This window comes from Staurois parvus, unplaced genomic scaffold (assembly GCF_062004578.1).
Source record: "Staurois parvus isolate SC_StPar_1 unplaced genomic scaffold, SC_StPar_1.0 ptg000031l, whole genome shotgun sequence".
Classification (NCBI taxonomy): domain Eukaryota; kingdom Metazoa; phylum Chordata; class Amphibia; order Anura; family Ranidae; genus Staurois; species Staurois parvus.
This window is the reverse complement of record NW_028317827.1, coordinates 1,301,030-1,327,643: the sequence shown is the minus strand read 5'-3', so window position 1 is coordinate 1,327,643 and position 26,614 is coordinate 1,301,030. Positions and strand designations below refer to the sequence as shown.

At 42.0% G+C, this 26,614-nt stretch overlaps 2 protein-coding genes across 4 annotated transcripts in view; one reads left to right on the top strand and one right to left on the bottom strand.

Annotated features, from left to right (window-relative positions):
- ARL6IP6 (ARF like GTPase 6 interacting protein 6) overlaps window positions 1-15,554 on the bottom strand; it is a 34,435-nt gene extending 18,881 nt beyond the window's left edge. Inside the window, exons 1-4 of the mRNA XM_089659598.1 lie at window positions 15,378-15,554; window positions 5,671-6,051; window positions 5,430-5,480; window positions 1,081-1,213 (exon numbers count right to left, since the gene is read on the bottom strand). Of these exons, the coding sequence (XP_089515724.1) occupies window positions 1,081-1,213; window positions 5,430-5,480; window positions 5,671-6,043 (557 nt within the window). The 5' untranslated portion in view covers window positions 6,044-6,051; window positions 15,378-15,554. The remainder of the gene's footprint in view (window positions 1-1,080; window positions 1,214-5,429; window positions 5,481-5,670; window positions 6,052-15,377) is intronic.
- PRPF40A (pre-mRNA processing factor 40A) overlaps window positions 15,095-26,614 on the top strand; it is a 62,948-nt gene continuing 51,428 nt past the window's right edge. For 2 of the 3 annotated variants that reach the window (XM_089659585.1, XM_089659576.1), the window contains exon 1: window positions 15,095-15,182. In XM_089659585.1, the coding sequence (XP_089515711.1) occupies window positions 15,141-15,182 (42 nt within the window). In that variant the 5' untranslated portion in view covers window positions 15,095-15,140. Of the gene's footprint in view, window positions 15,183-15,542; window positions 15,664-26,614 lie in introns of those variants that run through there. The other variant, XM_089659593.1, reaches the window with a different exon arrangement.

Genomic DNA, 26,614 nt, shown 5'->3' with positions numbered 1-26,614 from the left:
ATAGCTAAAGCTGTAATTACACACACAGCTGAGCAAATCAAAAGGAGCGAACCACCATCCCGCTCTGGAATTAGGGACCATGTGGGGATTTAATCAAAACAGAAGCAGCTACTGCTGAGTTGTCTCCTGTAGCAAAAAAAAAAAAAAGAATTACACGTGAAACGCCTAAAACTAAGATTTACAGAATCCTTTATTCTCACATTTAAAAAGGGCAAGTTCACCTTCTGAAAAAATTCACCAAGCAGGTACAGGGCCTAAGAAAATTAACCCCTTTTACAACTGTCTAACACATATGTGGGTGGCAAAATAGTGGGCTTTAAGGCATTGTTGTGTGGCTGATATTTCTGTGATAAAATTGTTCTCACAGCAGGGGGACCGAGCTGACAGCATTTGGTCCCCACAAATGATCAGCTCCTAATCATGTGACCACTGTGACAGCCATTCACAATGGTCATAAGGTGGCACAGTGGCTTAGTGGTTAGCACGTCTGCCTTGCAATAAATGGGTCATGGGTTCGATTCCCGACCATGGTGCCTCCTGCATGGAATTTGCATGTTCTCCCTGTGTTTGCGTCGGTTTCCTCCGGGTGCTCCGGTTTCCTCCCACACTCCAAAGACATGCTGGTAGGTAATTGGATCCTGTTTAAATTGGCCCTAATATGTGTATGTATGAATGTGAGTTAGGGACCTTAGATTGTACACCCCTTGAGGGTTAGGGACTGATGTGAATGTGCAACATATATGTGTAAAGTGCTGTGTAAATTGACAGCGCTATAGAAGTACCTGAAATAAATAAATAAATAAATCTTACCCATCACACAGCGTTCAGAACATTTTAAAGGGACACTGGTATGGACAGGAAAGGGAGAGAAATCACTTTGCAGCTTTTAACTGCTTTAGCTCTGCCCTAGAGCAGAAATATTGCTACAGAGCGGCAGCTGTGCGCAAAATCACGTATATAAAAGAGAATTTGCATTTCTGGGTAGGAGGAGCACACGCCCTACCCGCGCGCCATTAGCTGCCAAACACAGGGGTGCTTTCTGCCTTCAACTAGTATACACCACAAAAAGCAAGAACTCACCTGAAGCGTGCAGGGGAGAGAGGAGTTGGGGGGAACATTCCTGGTTCAAAAGAGTCGAAATAAGTGACAGTCCAGGAGAAGCTGCAGCAAGAGAGGCCAGCAACCAGTGACAAGACCAGCAGACTCCAGAACCCTGACAATGAAGAACATTGTCCATGAGACCAAATTTACAATGTACAAATGAATTATATAAGGACACAAGCCAAATGATAACAATGCTTATCAAGCAATCAGTATGGGTTTTCAATTCTCCTCACTACAGTGACAACATTTTGATGTATGACTAAGCTTCACAGGCCAACTACAACAAAAACTGATATTGCAGTTTTGGTTTATTTCATGGTGAATTTTTTAATTTTTTGGTAACTCCAGCAGCAAGATCTCCCAAACACAGCCACAGCCATAAAGAATCAAGCCAATCGACATTTTCTACCCATCGACTCTCATAATGCAGTATAGATTAGTAAACTGGAGTTGGTAGACTTGGATCATTAAGAGGTCTGGGAAGCCAGCGTTTCAACTAACCAGTGCTCAACAACGATTTAAACTTACAGGTAGGTGGCTGTGGGATTTAGGAGCACCGTTTAAAATGGAGTTCAGTTTACTACTTCTGTATGTACAATGCCTCTGGTTGCACTGTCAGGAAGCACAGATCATAGGCAAAAAGTACAGAGCCAATCGGAGTGGTTCTATGCCTTAGGATCGCTACAATAGCCTATCACAGCTCTTACAAATGTAAACACTTCTAGTGTTTTCATTTCAAGGGCCGTCCTCTTACTCTCACAATAGAGGAAAATTTATCTTATTAATGAAGGATTTATGGAATGAATGTTGACCAGCAGCACATTTGATTTATTTAAATGTGGCATAGTTTTTACTTTAAACCCTTTCAGCCCCCCCCCCCCCCCCACTTACCCTCTCCTGTGCATCTTATCTCCATCCTGTCTCTGCAGTGCCAGTATATTAACACTTTTATCTTCCTTTTCCTGAACATTACCCCCTCATCACCATCCTCCCACTGTATGTGACCTGTACATTAACCCTCTCAGCCCCTGTGTGTATGACCTATACATTAACAATGCATGGCATCTAGAGCATCATTGCCAGGTTCCATGAGTAACTCCCCCAATACCAACATGCTTTTTCATTTACCCAAAAAAATGTGGAAAAAAAATAGGATTACCTTGAGGTGTAGTATGTAAAGAGAACATTTTGGGAGTGTTCCTACTGTCCTGGAATTATAATTTCATACACTTTGTAAAAGCAAACAAGAAACACTTTTTTTAAAGCTCTGTGTCACAAATTATATAAAATTCATGAGTAGTAGTGTTGCATGACCCCTGAAAACTGAAAAATGGCCTAGATATGAAGGTGTAATACAGGCTGGTACTCATCCAGCATTTCATATTCCCAATATGTGCCTGCTGTACCATGTACTTGTATGAAAATTATCCTGTTCTCTTTGTATTGCTCCTTTGTGTGAAATCCATGGTGTTCCTGCCACTCCCTGTGCTTTCCTGTTAAAAACTAACCACACTAGGCATGAGAGCACAGCATGGTCAGTTTTCTGGCTGTGTTGAGAACTCAGCCTGCTCTCCTCCAATGATCAGACTTGTCCTGACATGCTCCCCCCTGCACAGACATTCATTGAGAAGATCAGTGTAGTGCTGTTTTTCCTCCCCCAGCTCTCCAAGCTTCTTATGCAGCAGAGAACAGGCATATATAATAATACATATACAGTGCAGCACTTAACAACGTGACAAACAATTAGTGAGAAAAAACATGTAATGAAAAAAATATTGAAACGTATTTTATTTTATTTAAAAAAGGTATTTATAAGATTTGATATATCTATACAAAAACATTTTGCCTTTCATTTCTATTTTAAACTGATGTTTTACAAGATGAGGGTTCATATATACTTTAACCGCTTAGCGACCGCCCCACATCCATTTACTACGGCAAGGCAGCTGCTGTGCACTGGATCCCGTATCTGGTATGTGATCAGCACTTCCCGGTAGGGCGCACGCATGCCTGCCACCCTGGCTCTGCAGTGATTTGTTACAACACAAGCCCATCAGTGGGTCTCGGCAAATGATTGATAGCCAGGACCCATTGATCGGCTCCGTGATTCACAAAAGAGAGCTCTGTAAAATAACAAGCAATCTTGCTGTTTTATTCTCTGCAAAGCAGGGGAAAAGAAAACAAGATTGCTTAGTAAAAGCACCACATAATTACACATTGTTAGGCACATAGCTAACCCTTTGATCACCCCAAATGTTAACCCCTTCCTACCCAGTGTCATTAGTATAGTGACAGTGTATAGTATTAAAACTGATCACTGTATTAGTGTCACTACTGATGTCAGTTAGTGTACCCCCAAAGCCAGCGTCAGCAAGTGCCCCCCCACACTATCACAGTCCCACTATGAGTTGCTGATCACCGCCATTACTAGTATAAAAAAAAAATAAAATAAAATTCCAGTATGTATATATACAGTTGTGTTCAAAATAATAGCAGTGTGTTGAAAAAAAGTGAATAAAGCTCAAAATCCTTCTAATAGCTTTTATTTCCATACACACAAAGGCATTGGGAACACTACACATTCTATTCCAAATCAAAACATGAAGAAAAATATATCAAATTTGTGTTGTTCCTCTAAAAAAATTGAAGAAAAGTGAATATTAGACTGTTCAAAAAAATAGCAGTGTTTGTATTCTTTACAAACTCAAACATTCACTATATAAACTGAAAAATGTTTGAAGATTTTGCTTTCCTTTGAATCACTTAATAAATATTTAGTTGTATAAGCACTGTTTCTGAGAACTGCTGTACATCTGTGTTGCATGGAGTCCACCAACTTCTGGCACCTGTGAACAGGTATTCCAACCCAGGATGATTGGACTACATTCCACAGTTCTTCTCTATTTCTTGGTTTTGCCTCAGAAACTGCATTTTTGATGTCACCCCACAAGTTTTCTATTGGATTAAGATCCGGGGATTGGGCTGGCCACTCCATAACATCAATCTTGTTGGTCTGGAACCAAGATGTTGCACATTTACTGGTGTGTTTGGGGTCGTTGTCTTGTTGGAACACCCATTTCAAGGGCATTTCCTATTCAGCATAAGGCAGCATGACCTCTTCAAGTATTCTGATGTATTCAAACTGATCCATGATCCCTGGTATGCGATAAATAGGCCCAACACCGAAGTATGAGAAACATCCCCATATCATGATGCTTGCGCAACCATGCTTCACTGTCTTCACAGTGCACTGTGGCTTGAATTCAGTGTTTGGGGGTCGTCTGACAAACTGTCTCCGGCCACTAGACCCAAAAAGAACAATCTTACTTTCATCAGTCCACAAAATGTTGCGCCATTTCTCTTTAGGCCAGTCAATGTGCTCTTTGGCAAATTGTAACCTCTTCAGCACATGTCTTTTTTTCAACAGTGGGACTTTGCGGGGGCTTCTTGCAGATAGCTTGGCTTCACATAGGCGTCTTCTAATTGTAACAGTACTCACAGGTAACTTTACACCTTCTTTCATCTTCCTGGAGCTGATTGTTGGCTGAGCCTTGCCATTTTGGCTATTCTACTATCCATTTGAATGGTAGTTTTTCGCTTTCTTCCACGTCTTTCAGGTTTTGGTTACCATTTTAAAGCATTTTAGCTGAGCAGTCTATCATTTTCTGCACTTCTTTATATATTTTCCCCTCTCCAATCAACTTTTTAATCAAGGTACGCTGTTCTTCTGAACAATGTCTGGAACGACCCATTTTCCTCAGAATTTCAGAGAGAAATGCACTGTAACCAGCATGTACATTTGCTGCCTTCCTTCCTTAAATAAGGGCAATAGAACTCCACACTGCTATTTTTTGAACATGCCCCTTTCAATTAGTGATTCAATGACACAGAATCAGCAGCATGCATGTCATGACTGTTGGGTCTGTTGGATTTCTATTACTCTACTACACCTGCTAGTAAATTATCTGCCATGTAGAAATATCATTTCTACCAAAAACAGTGATTGATCAGGTTAGTGATGTCTGACTGCTATTATTTTGAACACAACTGTGATAGATAGAGATTATATATATACATACACATACACACACACACTTATTGGGATTTTTTTTTCTTGCAGCAGAATACATTTTGGCCTAAATACATTTTTTATTGGATATGTTTTATAGCAGAAAGTAAAAAATAGTTTTTTTTAATATAATAAAAACCCAGTGGTGATAATAGGTGAGCAACAAAAGAAAGCTCTATTTGTGTGAAAAAAATTGATGTAAATTTCATGCGGGTAAAGTGTTGCATAACCGCGCAATTCATTCAATGTTTCTTACCTAAAATACTTGTTTTCATTCCATCTTCACTTTCTTTTCCATAGCGCATTTCTACACAAGAGAGGTCATTATTTCACCAACAGAACAGAAAACAAAGAATACAATCATACCCCAGCCTCCCAATGTATTTACTAAAACTCCATTCCACAATCTTTACTTTTCCTTTGCATAGTTGGACTTCTGGAAATGGGTCTGCAAACTAAATCACAGTTGCTCCATGTAAATTGTAAGGGAGAATTACCTTGCAGTATAATATAAGCAAATACAAGCAGAACAGCGAGGATGCTGACAATCAGAAGGCAGCAGAACATAGAGAATAATCTGGATGGCCATCTTTTACTTTTCCTGGAAGTGACCACTTGTGACTTGACGTTGCCGTTGTGTTCTGGCTGCTCCGATTCTTCATACAGCACAGAGTCCTCCCTGAGGCTGTTTGTCTTGTGAGCGACAGACGCAGATAAGTCACTGTCCAAGTTTCTCACCAACGAGTCTTGTAGAGTGACTCCCGTTGAACCCTGACTCTGGAGGCTATTAGATGTGGCACTGGTGTAGGCAGCAGATCGACGGTTGGTACTCCTTAACCGCCTGGCGCTGGTCACATAAGAGGTGTCCATCCAGAAACCTGTAGGAATGAAAATGCTGTTACTGCGCAAACAAATACTTTAAAAACAAGCATGTATTTGTATGGAGCTAGAATTAAAGTGTTATTAAAACCAAAAACAAACATTTAAAGTGGAACTAAAGTTTGTTCTGCTTTAACGTATGCAGACAAAAGGCGTGATGTGCTTGTGAATTACCTGCTGCTTCATCCCTAAAACAATACTGGACGACAACAAGAAAATCTCCCGAGACCTTCGTGCAGTAACAAAGAGATATAAAAATTATTTATATATAAATACAAAAAGATCAGTAAAAACCAGATTTTATTGCAATTCCATGTAAAACATTTTCATGATTAGAAACAAAAAAGACTCGGGTCTTATCTACAAAACTAGACTATTGTATACAGCTTCTTCCGTGTACCATTGCATTATATCATCTAGTCAACATGATTCACAGAACATTTATACATTCAAAAGGGAAAAAAAAGTACAGTACAAACAATGGTATTACCCATATGTACTTTTTTGCTTATATATGCTGGTATTGCTCCAGTTTTCCTTGATGAAGACTTGTATGTAGTCAAAACTCGTTGGAAAGTTCACTGAGGAAAGCTACAGTCAGGTCCATAAATATTGGGACATTGACACAATTCTAACATTTTTGGCTCTATACACCACCACAATGGATTTGAAATGAAACAAACAAGATGTGCTTTAACTGCAGACTGTCAGCTTTAATTTGAGGGTATTTACATCCAAATCAGGTGAACGGTGTAGGAATTACAACAGTTTGCATATGTGCCTCCCACTTGTTAAGGGACCAAAAGTAATGGGACAGAATAATAATCATAAATCAAACTTTCACTTTTTAATACTTGGTTGCAAATCCTTTGCAGTCAATTACAGCCTGAAGTCTGGAACGCATAGACATCACCAGACGCTGGGTTTCATCCCTGGTGATGCTCTGCCAGGCCTCTACTGCAACTGTCTTCAGTTCCTGCTTGTTCTTGGTGCATTTTCCCTTCAGTTTTGTCTTCAGCAAGTGAAATGCATGCTCAATCGGATTCAGGTCAGGTGATTGACTTGGCCATTGCAGAACATTCCACTTCTTTCCCTTAAAAAACTCTTTGGTTGCTTTTGCAGTATGCTTTGGGTCATTGTCCATCTGCACTGTGAAGCGGCGTCCAATGAGTTCTGAAGCATTTGGATGAATATGAGCAGATAATATTGCCCGAAACACTTCAGAATTCATCCTGCTGCTTTTGTCAGCAGTCACATCATCAATAAATACAAGAGAACCAGTTCCATTGGCAGCCATACATGCCCACGCCATGACACTACCACCACCATGCTTCACTGATGAGGTGGTATGCTTAGGATCATGAGCAGTTCCTTTCCTTCTCCATACTCTTCTCTTCCCATCACTCTGGTACAAGTTGATCTTGGTCTCATCTGTCCATAGGATGTTGTTCCAGAACTGTGAAGGCTTTTTTAGATGTCGTTTGGCAAACTCTAATCTGGCCTTCCTGTTTTTGAGGCTCACCAATGGTTTACATCTTGTGGTGAACCCTCTGTATTCACTCTGGTGAAGTCTTCTCGATTGTTGACTTTGACACACATACACCTACCTCCTGGAGAGTGTTCTTGATCTGGCCAACTGTTGTGAAGGGTGTTTTCTTCACCAGGGAAATAATTCTTCGATCATCCACCACAGTTGTTTTCCGTGGTCTCCCGGGTCTTTTGGTGTTGCTGAGCTCACCGGTGCGTTCCTTCTTTTTAAGAATGTTCCAAACAGTTGTTTTGGCCATGCCTAATGTTTTTGCTATCTCTCTGATGGGTTTGTTTTGTTTTTTCAGCCTAATGATGGATTGCTTCACTGGTAGTGACAGCTCTTTGGATCTCATCTTGAGAGTTGACAGCAACAGATTCCAAATGCAAATAGCACACTTGAAATGAACTCTGGACCTTTTATCTGCTCATTGTAATTGGGATAATGAGGGAATAACACACACCTGGCCATGGAACAGCTGAGAAGCCAATTGTCCAATTACTTTTGGTCCCTTAACAAGTGGGAGGCACATATGCAAACTGTTGTAATTCCTACACCATTCACCTGATTTGGATGTAAATACCCTCAAATTAAAGACAGTCTGCAGTTAAAGCACATCTTGTTCGTTTAATTTCAAATCCATTGTGGTGGTATATAGAGCCAAAAATGTTAGAATTGTGTCGATGTCCCAATATTTATGGACCTGACTGTATGTTGTACTGCAACTTTGATGCTGTTCCCTTTGAATGTATAAACGTTCTGTGATTAAAGTTAACTAGACGATATACTGCAATGGTACACGGAAGAAGCTGTATACAATAGTCTAGTTGTGTAGATAAGACCAGAGTCGTTTGTTTCTAATCAAGAAAGCATTTTACATGAAATTACAATAAAATCTGGTATTTACAGATTTTTTGTATTTATATATATAATTTTTATATCTTTATTTTGTTGCTGCAAGAAAGTCCCAGGGGAGATTTTCTTGTTGTCCTCCAGTACCTTTTCTTTAACAGTCTAAGGTCCCTTGCCAGCGTCGTCATCTTCAAGGTGCCGGTCTTTGGCCATCTGGATTGGATATGCCCACAATGCAAGGGTTATGTGCTCATTTTGGAGTAGGGGAGAGATGGAGAGAAGACATAGTTACCTGATCCTCTCCAAACGTGACCAATGCCTGCAGCTCCTGCACCCCTGTGCTCTAGTGGTCTTGTGTGCTAGACTGTTCCTGATATCATCAAGCAGAGAGCAAGCTCCACAGACCTACTCTGGACATAAGGACACCAGGAACAGTCCACTGCTGCAAAGTGGGTGAGCACGGTTTGCCAATGGAGCGGAGCATCAGGTGATTATAAGGGCTCGTTCACACTTGACTGTTTTTCCAACTCTTGCCAAACGCCCCTATAGCATTTGACAAGCGTTGGTCCGGCGTTTGTGGAGCGTTTTTAATGCTCCGCATGCGCGGTTCAGCAGCGGTTGCTAGGCATTTGCCGAGCGTTAAAAACGCCCCACAAACGCCTATAATGAAGTTTGAATGGTGTTAATGCTCCGCAAACGCCCTGCAACCGCATCGCAACAGCACCGCAAACGCCGGCTGGGTTTTTAAACTTGCTTTGTGAAGATCCCCGCACATTTACTTCTTTGAAATTCTGTGACACGAAGTCACTATACCCTGTGGGTAAGCACTGCTGTGTCACACGTTTAACAGAACCTGCCTTCTGAACTACAGAGGAGCTGGGAGGAGGAGTTTCTGCTGCAGGCAGCGAGGTACCATGAAATACAGTTGCAAGAAAAAGTATGTGAACCCCTTGGGATTACGTGGAGTTTTGCATGAATTGGGCATAAAATGTGCTCTGAACGTCATCTAAGTCACAACAATAGAAGAACACAGTCTGCTGAACATAATACTACACAAACATTAGATGTTGCCATGGTTTAATTGCACATAACATGTAAACATTCACAGTGCAGGGAGGAAAAAGTATGTGAGGCCCTAGCTTAATGACTTCTCCCACCTTGACGCCAATCAGTGTGATGATATTGGATGTGTTGCTGACAGCTGTCATGCCCTTAAAAAACACACACCTGTTTTGGGTTTACTGGTTTCAAGAAGCACTGTCTGATGTGAACCATGCCTCGCAGAAAAGAGCTCTCAGAAGACCTACGATCAAGAATTGTTGACTTGCATGAAGCTGGAAAGGGTTACAAAAGTATCTCCAAAAGCCTTGATGTTCATGTGTCCACGGTAAGACAGACTGTCTACAAATGGAGAAAGTTTAGCACTGTTGCTACTCTCCCTAGGCGTGGTCGTCCTGTAAAAATGACTGCAAGAGCACAGCGCAGAATGCTGCATGAGGTAAAGAAGAATCCCAGAGTGTCAGCTAAAGACCTACAGAAATCTCTGGCACCTGCTAACATTTTTGTTGACACATCTACAATAAGGAAAACATTAAACAAGAATGGAGTACATGGGAGAACACCACGGAGGAAGCCATTGCTGTCCAAAAAGAATATTGCAGAACGTTTCAAGTTTGCAAAAGAGCACCTGGATGTTCCACAGCACTACTGGCAAAATATACTGTGGACAGATGAAACCAAGATTGAGTTGTTTGGGAAGAACACACAACACTATGTGTGGAGAAAAAAAGGCACAGCACACCAACATCAAAACCTCATCCCCACTGTAAAACATGGCGGAGGGAGCATCATGCTTTGGGGCTGCTTTGCTGCCTCAGGGCCTGGACAGATTGTTGTCATTGATGGGAAAATGAATTCCAGAGTTTATCAAGACATTTTGCAGGAAAACGTACGACCATCTGTCCGCCAACTGAAGCTCCGCAGAGGATGGGTGATGCAACAGGACAATGACCCAAAGCATACAAGTAATTCAACAAAACAATGGCTGCAACAGCACAGAATACGCCTTCTGGAGTGGCCCAGTCAGAGTCCTGACCTCAACCCGATTGAAATGCTGTGGCATGACCTTAAGAGAGCGATTCACACCAGACATCCCAAGAATATTGCTACACTGAAACAGTTTTGTGAAGAGGAGTGGTCCAAAATGACTCCAGATTGTTGTGCAGGTCTGATCTGCAACTACAGGAAACGTTTGGTTGAGGTTATTGCTGCCAAAGGAGGGTCAACCAGTTATTAAGTCCAAAGGTTCACATACTTTTTCCTCCCTGCACTGTGAATGTTTACATGTTATGTGCAATTAAACCATGGCAACATCTAATGTTTGTGTAGTATTATGTTCAGCAGACTGTGTTCTTCTATTGTTGTGATTTAGATGACGTTCAGAGCACATTTTATGCCCAATTCATGCAAAACTCCACGTAATTCCAAGGGGTTCACATACTTTTTCTTGCAACTGTATATAGTCCTTAGAAGTTAGAAATAAACAGCAGAATTGAAACTGCAAAGCATACTGGGAGTCAAGGAAGTTGTGGAAAGAGACGGCCAGCAGACAGGCTGCACTCACAACATGAAAGATTTCTCAAGTAAGCTTGTATTGGATTGTCAAATATACCAATTATTTGTATCGTTATTACAATGCTGATGTTATAAAATGAAAGTGTATGCCAATATTGTAGATCTCACTTAGGGTCTGTACAAACTGAAAACCAAAAAAAGGGCTTTGGCTGCAAAAGGGTTAACAGGCCAAAAACAACACACAGCAGACATCGCCCCCACATAGTATTAGTATGACAGTTCTTCTATAAGCACTTGTGGACCAGCAACATACCCGTACGTCACTGGAGTCTGAGTGGTTATACTGGGATGATGCCTGCAGCTGCGGATATCAGCCCAGTGTTGTTTTTTTGGAGCCAGCCATCAGTTTTCTTGTAAAAGCAATCCTAGCAGCTAGCCACTGGATTGCTTTTACAATTCCCTCCCCCCATCCCACTGCGGCTCTATCATCCCACTGGAAGACCTAAGTGTTCTGCCGGCTGAACGGACCTGATCATCTCTATGGTATAAGAAATTAGAAGCGACGAGCATTTACCCGAGGTTCACATCTGTGCGGGTGGTGCCGCAGTGGATCCACACGAAAATCCATGCAGCCGCACCACCCGCAGAGAAATGCGAACCCGCGGGTGGGTGCCATTACTTCTAATGGCATGCTGCCGCACTGGAAAACGCAACTGTACTGGGAACCGAGGTTCCCGTGCAGGCTTCATTTTCCAATGAAGTGCAGGGACTAACAGGCACGGGAGTCAATTCAAATGAATCGTCTCTCATGCCCGTGCAAAACGCGGCCCGCACAGCCGCATATATGTGAACTGGGGGTTAGCCATTTGCCCTTCAGAAGATTTACCTCCCTTCCTGACCAGGCCATTTTTTGTGTTACGGCGCTTCGTTACTTTAACTGACAATTGCACGGTCATGCAACGCTGCGCCTAAATTAAATTTATTGTTTTTTTTCCCCCACAAATAGAGCTTTCTTTCGGTGGTATTTGATCACCTGGGCAGTTTTTATTTTTTGCGCTATGAGAAAAAAACAAAAGGCTGACAATTTTGAGAATAACAAACAATATTTTTGACTTTTTGCTATTAAACATGTTCAGTAAAAAAATAAAATAAAAAAAATCTAATTTAGGCCAACATGTATTCTGCTACTTTTCTTTGCTAAAAAAAACTCCAATGCATGTTTTCATTTTAAGTTTTACTAGTAATGGTGGCGATCCGCGACTTATAGTGGGACTTCGGGGGGCATTCTGACACTGGGGGGGAGGGGGTGACTTAGTGTCAGTAACATCCCCACTGACACCAATACAGTAATCAGTGCTAATAAAAAGCACTGACACTGTACTAATGACACTAGGCAGGAAAGGGTTAACATGTGTAGCGATCAAGGGTTAACTGTGTGCTGTTTTACTAGTGGCTGTGTGTTAGTGCTTCACTGTAAGCACACGGCTTTGCATGGCTGTTCTATGCACAGCCATGCCAAGCAGTGTACACGAGCTGACAGGGAGGAGTATTGTTTGTTTACAAACAGTTCCCCCCCCCGTTGGAGATGCTCAGCAATCACCGGGTGCCCACGAGTAATCACTGGCCGGGACCCGGTGATTGGCAGCCGCGAATGGCGGCGCAGGTAGGGCGCGCTCACGCCCCCTACCTGAAAATGCAAAATCACGTATATATACGCGATTTTGAGCACCCCTGCCGCCCTGTAGTAGTATATCTGCTATAGGACGGCGGGAATGCGATTAATAAAATCCGGTATTGCTGGTTGTAAACAAACCCTCACTGGTTTGAAAAAAGCATCAGATCATACCGATCTTAGTGTGATCCAAAGCTTTTAAAGGCAGAGACGAAATCTGGGTTCTAATAGACTCCAGATTTCTCTGTAAAGAGTACCTGTCACTGCCTATTTATATCACGAGGATATTTACATTCCCTGTTATAACAATAAAAGTGATTTTTTAAAAAAAAAAAAGAGACTAGTGTAAAATTGAAAGAAATAATAATAAAAATTTTTTTTTTTTTAAAAAGCACCCCGTCCTCCCGTGCTTATGCACAAAGGCAAACGCAAGCGTCGGTCCTGCATGCATATGTAAACAGCGATTGCACCACAAGTGAGGTATCACTGCGAACACCAGATCGAGAGAAATATTTCTAGCATCATATCTTCTGTGTAGATCTAAAGTGTAAAGTAGTAGTGCACCGAAATGAACATTCTGGTGCCGAAAATGAAAGTTCAGGATGCACTTGGCCGAAAACCGAAACAGACAGTTTTTACAGCTTTTAAAAAATATAATTACTGTGGCTGGCAATTTTGCATTGAAGTAACTAGGAGGCGTTTTTGCATTGAAGTCTCCGAAGCGCAACTTTGCCTGAACGTCTCCGAGACACAACTTTGCATTGAAGTCACTAGAGAGCATTTTTGCCTGAAAGTCCACGGGACGCAACCTTGCCTGAAAGTCCACGGGACGCAACCTTGCCTGAAAGTCCACGGGACGCAACCTTGCCTGAAAGTCCACGGGACGCAACCTTGCCTGAAAGTCCACGGGACGCAACCTTGCCTGAAAGTCCACGGGACGCAACATTGCATTGAAGTCACCATAGGGTGTTTTTGCATGAAAATCTATGAGATACAATTTTGCACTGAAGTCACTAGAGAGCGTTTTTGCATGAAAGTCTATGAGACGTGACTTTACATGTATTGGCACCTTTTTTCCTATCGGTAAAATTCAGATAACACTATTTTCAGCCTTCGATACATCGGTGCATTCCTAGTGTAAAGGCGTTGCCTATGGATAATAAAATTTGAGTAGTTTGCCTCTGTTGCATGAGCATGTGCAATTTTAAACATTTTATTACCACGCTTAGCCGAATGACAGCTACACCCCGGTAGTCCAGTTCTGGGAGGGTGTTATATGACGTCCTCTTAGAACGTGCCTCCAGCGGCGCGCACCCGGCGCTGTCTGGGATCACTGTGTCCTTTGGACACAACTGATCACATGACATGTTAAAAGGCCAATCACAGCGGCCTTTTGTCACATGATCAGTTGTGTACAATCATAGCTGACCACTATGTAAATACATTTTAGTGGCAGTACTTTTCTAATCCTGTGATGTGATGCTCATGATGTGCCTGAGGAAAGTACTACTGGTGACCAGCAACCTTCAAATCAGACATCTGCACTGATTATCAGGGCCCCGTTTATCAGTGCAGCCCCAAAAGTGCCCAGCAGTGCTACCAATCTGTGCCTCTCAGTGCTAGCTCTCAGTGCCTGTCATTGCTGCCTCTCAGTGCCCATCATTGCTGCCTATCAGTTCCACCAGTCAATGACCTTCAGAGCTACCTATCAGTGCCTCCTCATCAATGCCCACCAGAGCCACCTAATCAGTGCCCATCAGTGCTGCCTATCAGTGCAGCCTCATCAACGCACATCAGTGAAGGAGAAAAATTACCTGCTTGCAAAATGTTATAATAGAAACTAAGAAAAACTTTGTTTTTCAAAATTTTCAGTCTTTTTTCATTTATATTGCAATAAATAAAACACCCAGTGGTGATTAAATACCACCAAAAGAAAGCTCTATTTGTGTGAAAAAACAATGATAAAAATTTCATGTGGGTACAGTGTTGCATGACCGCGCAATTGTCAAAGTGCAACACCGCTGAAAGCTGAAAATTGGCCTGGGCAGGAAGGGGGTAAAAGTGCCCGGTAGGCAAGGGGTTAAAGTATGACATGTTTGGTATCTATTTACTTGGCGTTACATCATCTTTTATATTTTACCAAACAACTGTGCAACCTTTTGTGTATTAAAATGCATCTTTGCCAAAAAAAATTGCAGTTGAAAAAAAACCGCTGTGCAAATGTAATGTGACATAAAAGATTGCAACACCCACCAATGTATTCTCTAGTCTAGGGCCTCTGGCTGCTCTTTATATGACAATTCCTCAATTGAAAACCAGGGGCGCTCATGTATTCCTCCACGCACTACTTCGCTTCCGTCTGGGGCGCATGAACCTCTGCGCGCATGCGCATATTGCGGGTCCTGCACACTCCAGAGATATCCCTCCGCCAGTCAGTCAGTCAGTGAGCGGGAGACGGAGAGATGTATCCTGCCCGCTGGATGTGTCCTCCGCTGGCTGCTCTCGTTAGTATTTGGATAGATATAATACAATGTAGATTGTAATTCCTGACTACGGTGACTGTCATTGATTTCTTTACCGCCGTCGCTACTACAGCTGTCCTCATACACTTCCGGCCCCTCTGGGGAATTCTGTGGCAGCCGATATGCCCCTCCCCCTAGTTCTGTATCCAGGGGGTCCCGCACATGCCGTCTACTTACCTTGTCAGTCGCTCCTGGAGCCGCTGTACGGTAAACACTTAGCAAGAACTCCCGCTCGTGAAGCCAGGCAAAGGTACACCTCCAGATAGGCCAATCACAGAGTGTCTTTTAGTGAGGTTGAGCAAAGCGAGTTGCTATTAGCTAAAGTCCCGTCGTGACGCGTCTGGTGTGCGTCTTTCCGCGCCCCCTCCTGGGCGTGGCGCCGGGGAGCGCCGTCCTCCACACTTCCTGTGCCGGGGACCAGTGCGCGTGTCTCTTGCTTGGAGGCCGGAGAGCGGGCGTCATGGTGAGAGAACCTTGTGTGTTATTGTGTGGGGAGGACTGGCTGTGTGTTATCGGAACCCGGGCACCATGGTTGTGTTATCGGGGGGCTGCAGTGAAGGGAGAGCTGGCTGACCCAGGCCTTGTATCCGAGAGCAGATATGAATGATTGGGGCACGGGGTGCAGCTACAAGTACCTGGTTGCACAGAGCATGCTGGGAAATGTACACCGCAGCCAGCTGATCTGGGGACCTTACACTCCATACATGGCTGGCTATGGACTGCAGTGTACTCGGGGCATGCTGGGCTATTGTCAGCTGGGGGCTGTGTGCCTCAGACAGCCATTTATATGTCTCATTGCAGCCTATGGAATATAAAGCTGCACAAGGCATGCTGGGAAATATATACAGAGAGGACCGGTGTGCTTTGCAGCTCAGGCATTTTACATGACCTATTAACCACTTGCCCTCCAGAGAATTTACCCCCCCCCCCCCCAATCTTCCTGACAAGGCCATTTTTTGTGTTACAGCACTGCGTTCCTTTAACTGACAATTGCGCGGTCATGCAACGCCGCACCCAAATGAAACATATGTCCTTTTTTTCCCCTCAAATAGCTTTCTTGTGGTATTTTATCCCTGTATGTTTTTTTATTTTCTGCTCTATAAACAAAAAAAGACCCAACAATTTATTAGCAAAAAGTAAAACTTTTTTTTTTTCTCAAAACAATAAAAAAAATAAAAAATTTAATTTAAATCTAGGCCAAAATGTATTCTGCTACATGTCTTTGCTAAAGAAAATCCCAAAACATGTAAATTGGTTTACATGAACGTTATAGCGTCTACAAATGGCGGTGTGTATATACTGGAACTTTTTTTTCTTATATTAGTAATGACGGCGATCAGCGACTTATAGCGGGACTGCGGCGGGCATTCTGACACTGGGGGGGGGAATTGACTGCCACTGACATCCCCAGTGACACTAATACAGTGATCAGTGCTAATAATACGCTGTAATAATGACACTGGGCAGGAAGGGGTTAACATGTGGGGCCATCAAAGGGTTAACTGTTGTTTTACATTGTGTGCTGTGTGTGTTTTACTAGGGAGACATGCTGCTTTGTATTTGTCGTTTGTGCAGAGAAATACAAAGCAGCATTTCCTTGCTGACAGGAGAGAGACCTGTGTTGTTTACACACTCTCTCCCGTCAGCTTTCACTGATGACTGCTGTCCAGGACCCGGTGAATGTTATCCCCATTGGAAGATTTCCTCTGTATTACATTTCTAAAGACAACCTAAAATGTGGGATTTTTATTTACTTTCAATTATAATGACAAACAAGACAAATAGTGGGTGAATGTCCCAAAGGGCCTCTATGCTTGGAAACTGATGTACAGATTTCACTTGCAGAAACATAAGTTTACATCAGTTTTCATGCACGCCTCAATAAGTTTTATACATGTTGCAGATTCCTGTGTAGAAAAAAATCTGCAGGAGATACTAGTGTTGCCGAGTAAACAGGGCACACAACAGTTTATTTAGTTGTGCCCTTGCAAAATGCGTGCAGAAAAACTGACGTCTCTGCACCATGGTGTGAATGAGCCCTAAAGGACACGGCAACAATACCTGACAGGTGTTCTAATCCCTCTGCATTCTATCCCAAACTAGAAAAAAGTTTTATCTTCATTTCTACTTGAAAGCGAAACTTCAAGTAGAACTATAGGTAAAACCTTTTTTTTTCTTCATTTTGGATAGAGCAAGTAGAGGGTTATAACCCCTGTCACCTTTATTTTGCCCTCCGTGTCCCCATTGATAAGATTTACCTTTTTTTTTTTTTTTTTCTTCTGTCCTATAGCCAAAGCAGGAAAATCCCAGCAAATTTAAGTGTAACCAAAAGCAACATTTTTTTTGGATATAGTAATAGAGCGTTATAACCCTTTCATTTTTTTTGCCATCTGTGTTCTTATTGCAGGGATTTCCTTTCATTCCTGTCCTTTAGCCTCAGCTAAGAGGAAATTCCTGCGTTAAAGTGTAAGCAAACCAAAACTTTATATATATATAGATATAGATAGATAGCGCAAGGGAGGGTTTTAATCCTTGTCATTATATTTATTTTTGCAATCTGTGTCCCCATTGGGGAGATATCCTTTTACTTCCTGTCCCATTGCCAAATAAGGAAATGAGAGGAAATCCTTACAAGTTAAAGGCAAAACTTTTTTTTTTGATAGAATAAGAGAGGATTATAGCCTTTGTTTTTTTGTTTTTATTTTTTGCTATCTGTGCTCTTATTGAAAATATTTCCATTCACTTTCTGTCCCATAACCAAAACAGGAAGCAAGCAGATATTCTTCCATAGTGAGCGAAACCCTGGTTGTCATCAGAATTAGTGTCCCCATTGGATGATTTCACCTGTCTTGTTCTGGTGACAACCCAGAATTTAAGATTTTCTCTTGCTGTTGGTGATAATGGTAAACATGACAAAGAGGGTGAATCTCACTAATGAGGACCCAGACAGCAATACAAACCTGACAGGTGTCCTAACCCCTCTCCGCTCTGTCCTAAAAGAAAAAAAATTGCCTTTAGTGAAACTTTAAGGGAATTCCTTGAGACCCCCAGGTCACCAGAACTAGCGTTCCCATGGAAGGTTTCTCCTCCTTTTCTGGGACCCCACAAATTTAAGGATTTTCTTTAACTGTCATTCAGCATGTTGGGCTGTAGAGAAATGCAGCACGTGTGCTTTGTTCCACAACACGATCATGGCTGCATAGTGGTGTGAAGTAGGCACATAGAAAATGGTATGACCTGCATTGATCAGGTGCAGAAAAAGTCATGTATCTGCATATAATGTGAACGTGCCCTGAAACAAAAGTTTGTCGCCGATTGATTTTGATCTTTTTAGTTACTTAGCCTGTATAGTGACTGCATGTCAGGAACAAAGAACATGCTGGGATGAAGGTAGCAATTTAGCTTTTATAGTGTCTTGAACATTCTTTTTTTGATGTGGGAGGAAGTAGGTAATGGCTGAAATCAATGTTGCTTTTTTATTTTATTTTTTTGCTGCTTGTGTTCTACTGGGGTGATTTCCCTTCACTTCCTGTTCAGGAGATACAACAGGACGAGAGTAGGTATCTTCAAAGTGAGGTAATCCGCTCTTAGGCCAGGGCTGGGCATATCCCAGGAGCCAATGAGCCTTAAATATTACATATGGTGCCTAACAATTGAGATTTTCTCTAGTTGTTACCGGAGCTGGCTCCTTAATAATCCTACTGGTGTTTGAATTCTTTATTCTTCCACCCCTGGAATAGACAGCTTTCATAGAAACGGCCATTCTGATTGGTAAACCTTTGCTCTGTTCTTGCTTCGGTGACCACTATACCATTTTGGATTTCCCCTCACTTTCCTAGTGATCATGATTATCTGTACAAATAGGTGAACCTCCCCAGAAAAGAATCAAAATAAGACTGACAGGAGCTGTGAATTTCCACATTCTATCAAACTGAAATAATGTTTTTGCTTTGGATACTTATTAACCTCCCTGGCGGTATTCCCGAGTGTAGCTCGGGGTAAAGTTTCAGTACCACAAGCGGTAACCCCAAGCTACACTCGGGCTTACCATGTGGCACTGATTTGTTCTTCACTTACCTTGTCCTGCGCTCCCGCAATGTCCCTCCTGCAGTGTCCCCGGCAATGTCCTCCGGCGGATGCCGGCATCTGTTATCTGGGTTCCATCCCCTGCGACATCGGGATGTACGGGGGACGGAACTGGCGGGACATTTGAAAATGACAAGAAGTGACATTCACTAAATACACTAAAATCACATAGTAAAACATTACTGTATCAAAGCATTTCACATACATTTTGTCCCGAGTGCTTTGTCCTGTGCCCTGCCTGCATTTTTGCTGTTCTTCCTGCCTGGAAACTGAGAAACGTCCATGGCGTCCAAAAAGCGTCCCTTTAGGTCAAAAGCGGTTTTAGACCGGCTAGAGAACAGCGATAGTAAATTAGAACCACTTGCAGAATTGAGTGATAATGATTCGTGGGGGAAATTCCTCATCAGACACTGAAAACGATTTTGCGACTTTGCTCAGTGATGTGCGAACTTGGCGCTATAGTTTAAATTTCAGTGTATTTGATTATATTGAATTAAATTTATTATTATTATATTATTTTTCATGATTATTAAGTTATAATTTATGATTTTGTGTTTCAAATTTTAACATACCCGGGATGTTTACTAGACTCTTGTTCGGACAGATTTCAGTGCGTTATTCCTAAAAATTACAGGCCTACGATAAAAAAACATATTTCCATGCAAAAAAATGTACCGCTTTGAGCACAGAAATATGGACATAATCAGACCGCTAGGGAGGTTAATGGAACCAGGTTAGGACTTTGCTATGAGAGCTGCCATTGGGGGCTTGTCAATGGAGACACAAGCTCCAGGTTGTTGAATCCTGTTATTGCTTAGTAGCTGATTTATAAATACCATGTCGCTGCTTTTAGAAGAAAATAGGTCCTAGAACATTTATAAACCAAAGTGATCTTTGCATATGTAGATAGTATTTCTTTCCGTGCAATGCACTATGATGTAAACTATGAGCAGCTGCTGTCACCAAGCACAAAATCTTTCTCCAGTTGGATGTATGTGATGAATATGGAAATATATTTGGTGTAGCGCTACCAGACTTCACCTTCATAAAGGTGACGCCAAAAAACAAAAATGAATGTGTATTATAGTGCACCTCCCTTGCTAAAAATGGTGCATCTAATCAATATGTGAATCCTTCTCTAATGCAGTGTGATGTGCGTGTTCTTTATAAAGCTTTATTATCACTGTACTACAGAACACCTTCCATGTGAAGATACATAATCATATATAAATATACATATATTAGCAATGTGTGTCCACAATGAAGAAAAAGCAAAATGATGCCCCATTGTTTTAATGAATGGGAGAAAATGTGTGGAAGAAAGTACTGTATAGTTGATCATGTGACCTGTCAGTCATATGATGGAGCTTTCACAGAGTGCTCTCTGCAGCCTTATGCAAAGAACACTCTGAAGGACCCCACAGGCTCCACACCTTACCCTGTGATTTCAGCCAGGTTATAATTCCTCTGCAGAATACGGGAAAATCACCCTGTAGCTTGGCCCAGCCTTTTTCAACCAGGGTCTCCTCTGGGTTCTTCAGGGGTGCCTTAGCAAAACACCTAAAAACTGTTCCAAATTGCCCCCAAATTGTCCATAAGGCAGCAAGTGGTTCAAGCCTGATTTTTTTTTTTTTTCCATTATACGAAGTCACATGTTTTTATTGTGCAGCATTACAACCAGCTGCCAGTGTCCTAATAACCAATGACTTCATGGGATAAGGCACACGTTGGGTGCTCCTTGTTTGCCCCTCTCTGTGAGCACTCTGGGGTCACGTTTGCTGAGTGAAGGAGAGAGAAGCTAGAATACTAGTCAGTGGCAGTGAGAAGGTATATTTGCTTTCTTAAAGTAAACCTCTAATGCTGGATGTCCTACCTGTGTGGATATTGCTTTATGTGAAACTGTTGAATCAAAATTGTGCAGAACTTAAAGTGGGCCATGATTGAAAAAAAAGGTTGAGATACATTGCTTTAACCCTATGATCTGATATGGTGTGGAGGCATCTTATGGATACCTGTTTGCTATGGGACTACAATTTATACCCTGCTAAACGGGAAGTGCTGTGACCTGGAGGCATGTAGTCTCGAGTACCATGTGGTATTAAAGTACCCTCACCTTGTAAAACATCCCATTCAGTTTAAAATAGAAGTGAAAGGCAAAACGTTTGTGTATAGATATAAAAAAAATTGTGAACATTTTTTTTCCTTTTTTATAAGAAATCACATACCCTCTGTTCTTCGCTGCATAAGAGCTAGGGGAGGAGGAACAGCAGTACGCTGAACGTCCCAGTGAATGGCTGTGCAGGGGAGTGTCAGCACATGTCTGGTCATTGGAGGAGAGCAGCCTGAGTTCTTAGCACAGCTTGAGAACTGACCATGCTGCACTCTCATGCCCAGTGTGGTCAGTTTTTAATAGGAAAGCAGAAGGACTGACAGGAACACTAGGGATTTCACCCTAAGGAAGCAATACAGAGAACAGGATACTTTTTTCAAACAAGTACATAGTATAGCAGGCACATATCAGGAATTTGAAATGTTGGGGTTACATATTCTTTAAGCTGTTAATAAGTGTTGGAGAGACACAGGAGACATCATCTGATCTTTCAGTTCCTTTAGAGCAACACACCCCAGCATTCCCTGCTTATTCAGAGCCATTGAGGATGTGCTGAGAGCTTTATCCAAATAACCTACAGGTTGTAAAGTCCTGATGTCGGTGGCCTCTGGCTGTCATACATGTAGGGAACTTCAAGATTCTACATACCCTACAGTCTCACACTATATGTTGATTTTATTGCTATACGCAAGCCTGGAAAGAGCAATTACAGACAACACCGTGTTTGAAAATTGCACACATGCAGGCTTCATGTTTCCAACTTTCTTCAGCCCTGGTTCACACTGATGCAGTGCGGCATTCACAGCATTTTCAGTGCGAATTCTGCACCGCGTCAGATCCGCACCCCGTTCATGCAGACCTCTGCGGGTGTGTATGTTAACAACACCCCGAAAGCGGTCTGCAAAGTGTGGTGTGATGCGCAGAATCGGATCGCATAGGTGTGAATACCCATGCGATCCGTTTCTAGAGCGAACCCCAAAAAGGGTCCTGCACGTTTTGGGTGCAGTGCGAATAGAGCCATACAAAATGTATGGCTCCAATCGCACCACACACAAATCGCATGTGGTTTGCACAGGAATGCGGTGCAGTTCCTGTGCGAATCACTTGCGATATACCGCACTGCACATATGTGAACCCAGGCTGAGTGTAAGGAAGGCAGTGTTGCTATTTTAGAAACAATTTGTTACTGGAAACATTGCCTGCTTTATGTAACAATTTGTTTCAATTTGAAAGTATCACTTTATGTTCTTAATAGGCAGATGATTTATAAGATTGTTACTTTGATTTTTATATGATGGCATATAACCTATTCTGCTTTAACAGAGGCTCCCATTCATACTAGATTTGTCTGAGCACCTAGAAGCTAATATGAGCATTTTTTCTGCTCCTTAAGCTTAGTGTTATCCTAGGTGTTCATGCACATTATTTTATGTTAGAAGCATTTTTCAAGATTCAGCATTTAGGAGCAGAAAAAAAATTGTTTTTGTAGAGTTTTTGGGTGTGTTTTCCCAGCAGAAAAAAAAGAACACTCCGAATAGCTTTTTTTCAAGTGTTTTTGGTTTTTCCTTCGTATTCTGTAAAAATTTTAAAACAACGCTACTACAAGCCTGTACAAAAACGCTATTATTAGAGGTTTTCATCCATCATGTTTATCTAGCCCTTTTTTAAACTTATAAAGAACGTTGGTGTACACAGAGCCTTAAAATATTGAATGCTATTGTGACAGTGGCTTTAACCACCTCCCGTCCGGCCGTTGTATATAAAAACGGCCGGACTGTGGCACTGCAGGGTCGGGTGGCCGTTTATAAACTGCCTCCCCGCACCCTGCTTGTGCGCACTCCCTGTGAGCGCGCAGCACCGCGATCCGGTGCCCGCTGTGTCCTCCGGACACAGTGAAACACCGATCGTCGGACGGGACCTCTGTACAAGGTCCCGATCATGTGATCGCTGATTGGTCAATCAGTGATCACATGCAAAGTAATCAAGATGTCACTTGTGACATCATTGCTTACTACGTGTGAAATCTGTGAATGATCACAGAGGTCACATGGTACAAGGCTATTCACAACAGCCTTGTACCATGTGACAAGCTGTGACCAATCACAGCTCACTCAGTAGTTCTCAATGGCTACAAGAATGCAGCTAGAGAGAAGGAGAAATGATTGCTTTTACATCCTATATGGGTGTAAAAGCAATCGGTGTAAAAAAAAAAAATTTTGGCCAAGATTTATGATGAAATATTTATTTGCAAAATTTTATAAGAAACTTTTTTCAACATTTTTGGACTTTTTCATTTATATAGCAAAAAAAATTAAAATCCCAGCGGATATGGGTATAGTGTTGCATGACCGCGCGATTGTCATTCAAAGTGTGATAGTGCTGAAAATTGCCCTGGACAGGAAGGGGGTAAAACAGATCTTCATCCATTTTCCTAAAGTTAGCTCCATCCCAATGCATATCCATAGTGCATGAATAAATACAGTCATGGCCGAAATTGTTGGCACCCTTGATATTTTTCCTGAAAATCAAGTATTTCACACAAAAAAGGTATTGCATTAACACATGTTTTGCTATACACATGTTTATTCCCTTTGTATGTATTGGAACAAATATAAAACAGAGGCAGAAAAGCAAATATGACATAATGTCACACAAAACCCCAAAAATGGGCTGGACAAAAGTATTGGCACCCTTAACTTAATATTTGGTTGCACACCCTTTGGAAAACATAACTGAAATCAGTCGCTTCCTATAACCATCAATAAGCTTCTGACACCTCTCACCCGGAATTTTGGACCACTCTTCCTTTGCAAACAGCTCCAGGTCTCTCTTATTGGAAGGACACCTTTTCCCAACAGCAATTTTAAGATCTCTCCACAGGTGTTCAATGGGATTTAGATCTGGGCTCATTGCTGGCCACTTCAGAACTCTCCAGCGCTTCTTTGCCATCCATTTCTGAGTGCTTTTTGACGTATGTTTGGGGTCATTGTCCTGCTGGAAGACCCAGGATCTTGGACGCAAACCCAGCTTTCTGACACTGGGCCCTACAGTGCGACCCAAAATCCTTTGGTAATCCTCAGATTTCATGATGCCTTGCACACAGTCAAGGCACCCAGTGCCAGAGGCAGCAAAACAACCCCAAAACATCATTGAACCTCCACCATATTTTACCGTAGGTACTGTGTTTTGTTCTTTGTAGGCCTCATTCCGTTTTCGGTAAACAGTAGAATGATGTGCTTTACCGAAAAGCTCTATCTTGGTCTCATCTGTCCACAAGACGTTTTCCCAGAAGGCTTTTGGCTTACTCAAGTACATTTTGGCAAACTGTAGTCTTGCTTTTTTATGTCTCTGTGTCAGCAGTGGGGTCCTCCTGGGTCTCCTGCCATAGCGTTTCATTTCATTTAAATGTCGACGGATAGTTCGCGCTGACACTGATGCTCCCTGAGCCTGCAGGACAGCTTGAATGTCTTTGGAACATGTTTGGGGCTGCTTATCCACCATCCGGACTATTCTGCGTTGCAATCTTTCATCAATTTTCCTCATCCGTCCACGACCAGGGAGATTAGCTACAGTGCCATGGGTTGCAAACTTCTTGATAATGTTGCGCACTGTGGACAAAGGCAAATCTAGTTCTCTGGAGATGGACTTGTAACCTTGAGATTGTTGATATTTTGCCACAATTTTGGTTCTCAGGTCCTCAGACAGTTCTCGTCTCCTCTTTCTGTTGTCCATGCTTAGTGTGGCACAGACAGACACACAATGCAAAGGTTAAGTGAACGTCTCTCCTTTTTATCTGCTTTCAGGTGTGATTTCTATATTGCCCACACCTGTTACTTGCCCCAGGTGAGTTTACAGGAGCATCACATGCTTGTAACATTCTTATTTATCCGCAGTTGTGAAAGGGTGCCAATACTTTTGTCCAGCCCATTTTTGGAGGTTTGTGTGACATTATGTCGAATTTGCTTTCTTTCCTCCCTTTTTTTGTTTTGTCCCAATACACACAAAGGGAATAAACATGTGTATAGCAAAACATGTGTTAATGCAATACGTTTCGTGAGAAATACATGATTTCCTGGAGAAATATCAAGGGTGCCAACAATTTCGGCCATGACTGTATATATTTCAATTTTTTTTTTATTTATTTAAACGTACCTTTTTTTTTTTGTCAATTTTCGCAGCACTTTTGGTCCCAGCCGCCTAGGCGATTGCATCATTAGACTGTCCCATGGACTCCTGGGATACTAGCGTCTTTGGGCACCCTGTTATGAATAGAGTGTGCCTTATGCACAAGACCGGGAGGTGCATGCTGGGTAACCAGCTGCGCCGAAATTCTGGAAATGCATTGGAGTGGGCGTCAGATGCCTATATCTGCGATGGCCGCTAACAACCCGCAGGAGATATTTAATGAAAGATTTTACAGGTGCATACTATGTGGATGAGTATAGGAATATCCAAAATAGATGCTTCAAGTCACAAGAATCACAAGGATGCTTTTATCACAATTTTGGGTAGGAGACTGTAGCTCTAAAGTATTCTATTTTGTTCATTTTATTGTTTTTCAAGAGAAAAAGTTGAATCTCATTACAAATTTGTTTATAATGTAAAATACATTGCATCTTCAATTAATTGACATATGGAATGGTACAATAAGAATCACAACACTTGCTCATATTATGAGCCCTTTTGTGCTAGAAACTGCAAATATTGAATTTTAGATGAATTTCAACTTCTTTGAAGTCAAATGGGTGGGATCTTCTGAAGAATGCACCTGTCATCCGCCTGCTCAGTGGGGATCAGCGGATCAGCTTGACGGAGTGCTCCCTGACTAAAAGGGGCCTAAATGTATGCTTTGAATTCTGCACAGTTAGTGGCTGGAAATATATTAGTGTTGATTGCCTTTTATTTAAATTCATCACCTTTTATAGAAAGACACATAGAAGCTGCAAGCAGTCAAAATTCTTAACTTGGCTGTGTGCATCAACATTGCAGATTAGTGTGGCACAACCAGACACAAAAATGCTTGGCAAAAATATTGAACTGCTGCTCGGCAGACATCGGTCTCCTTGCAAATGGATTGTCTTTCATTCATTTTAATTTGCCAGTGTATTGGGTGCATGCAGTTCTTGTGGTTAGGCCTGATTTCTGGAGTTCTGGTTTTTAGTGTAAATTAAAGTATAAGGAATTTAATTGTTTTCACTAATTAAGATATAACTCCAGA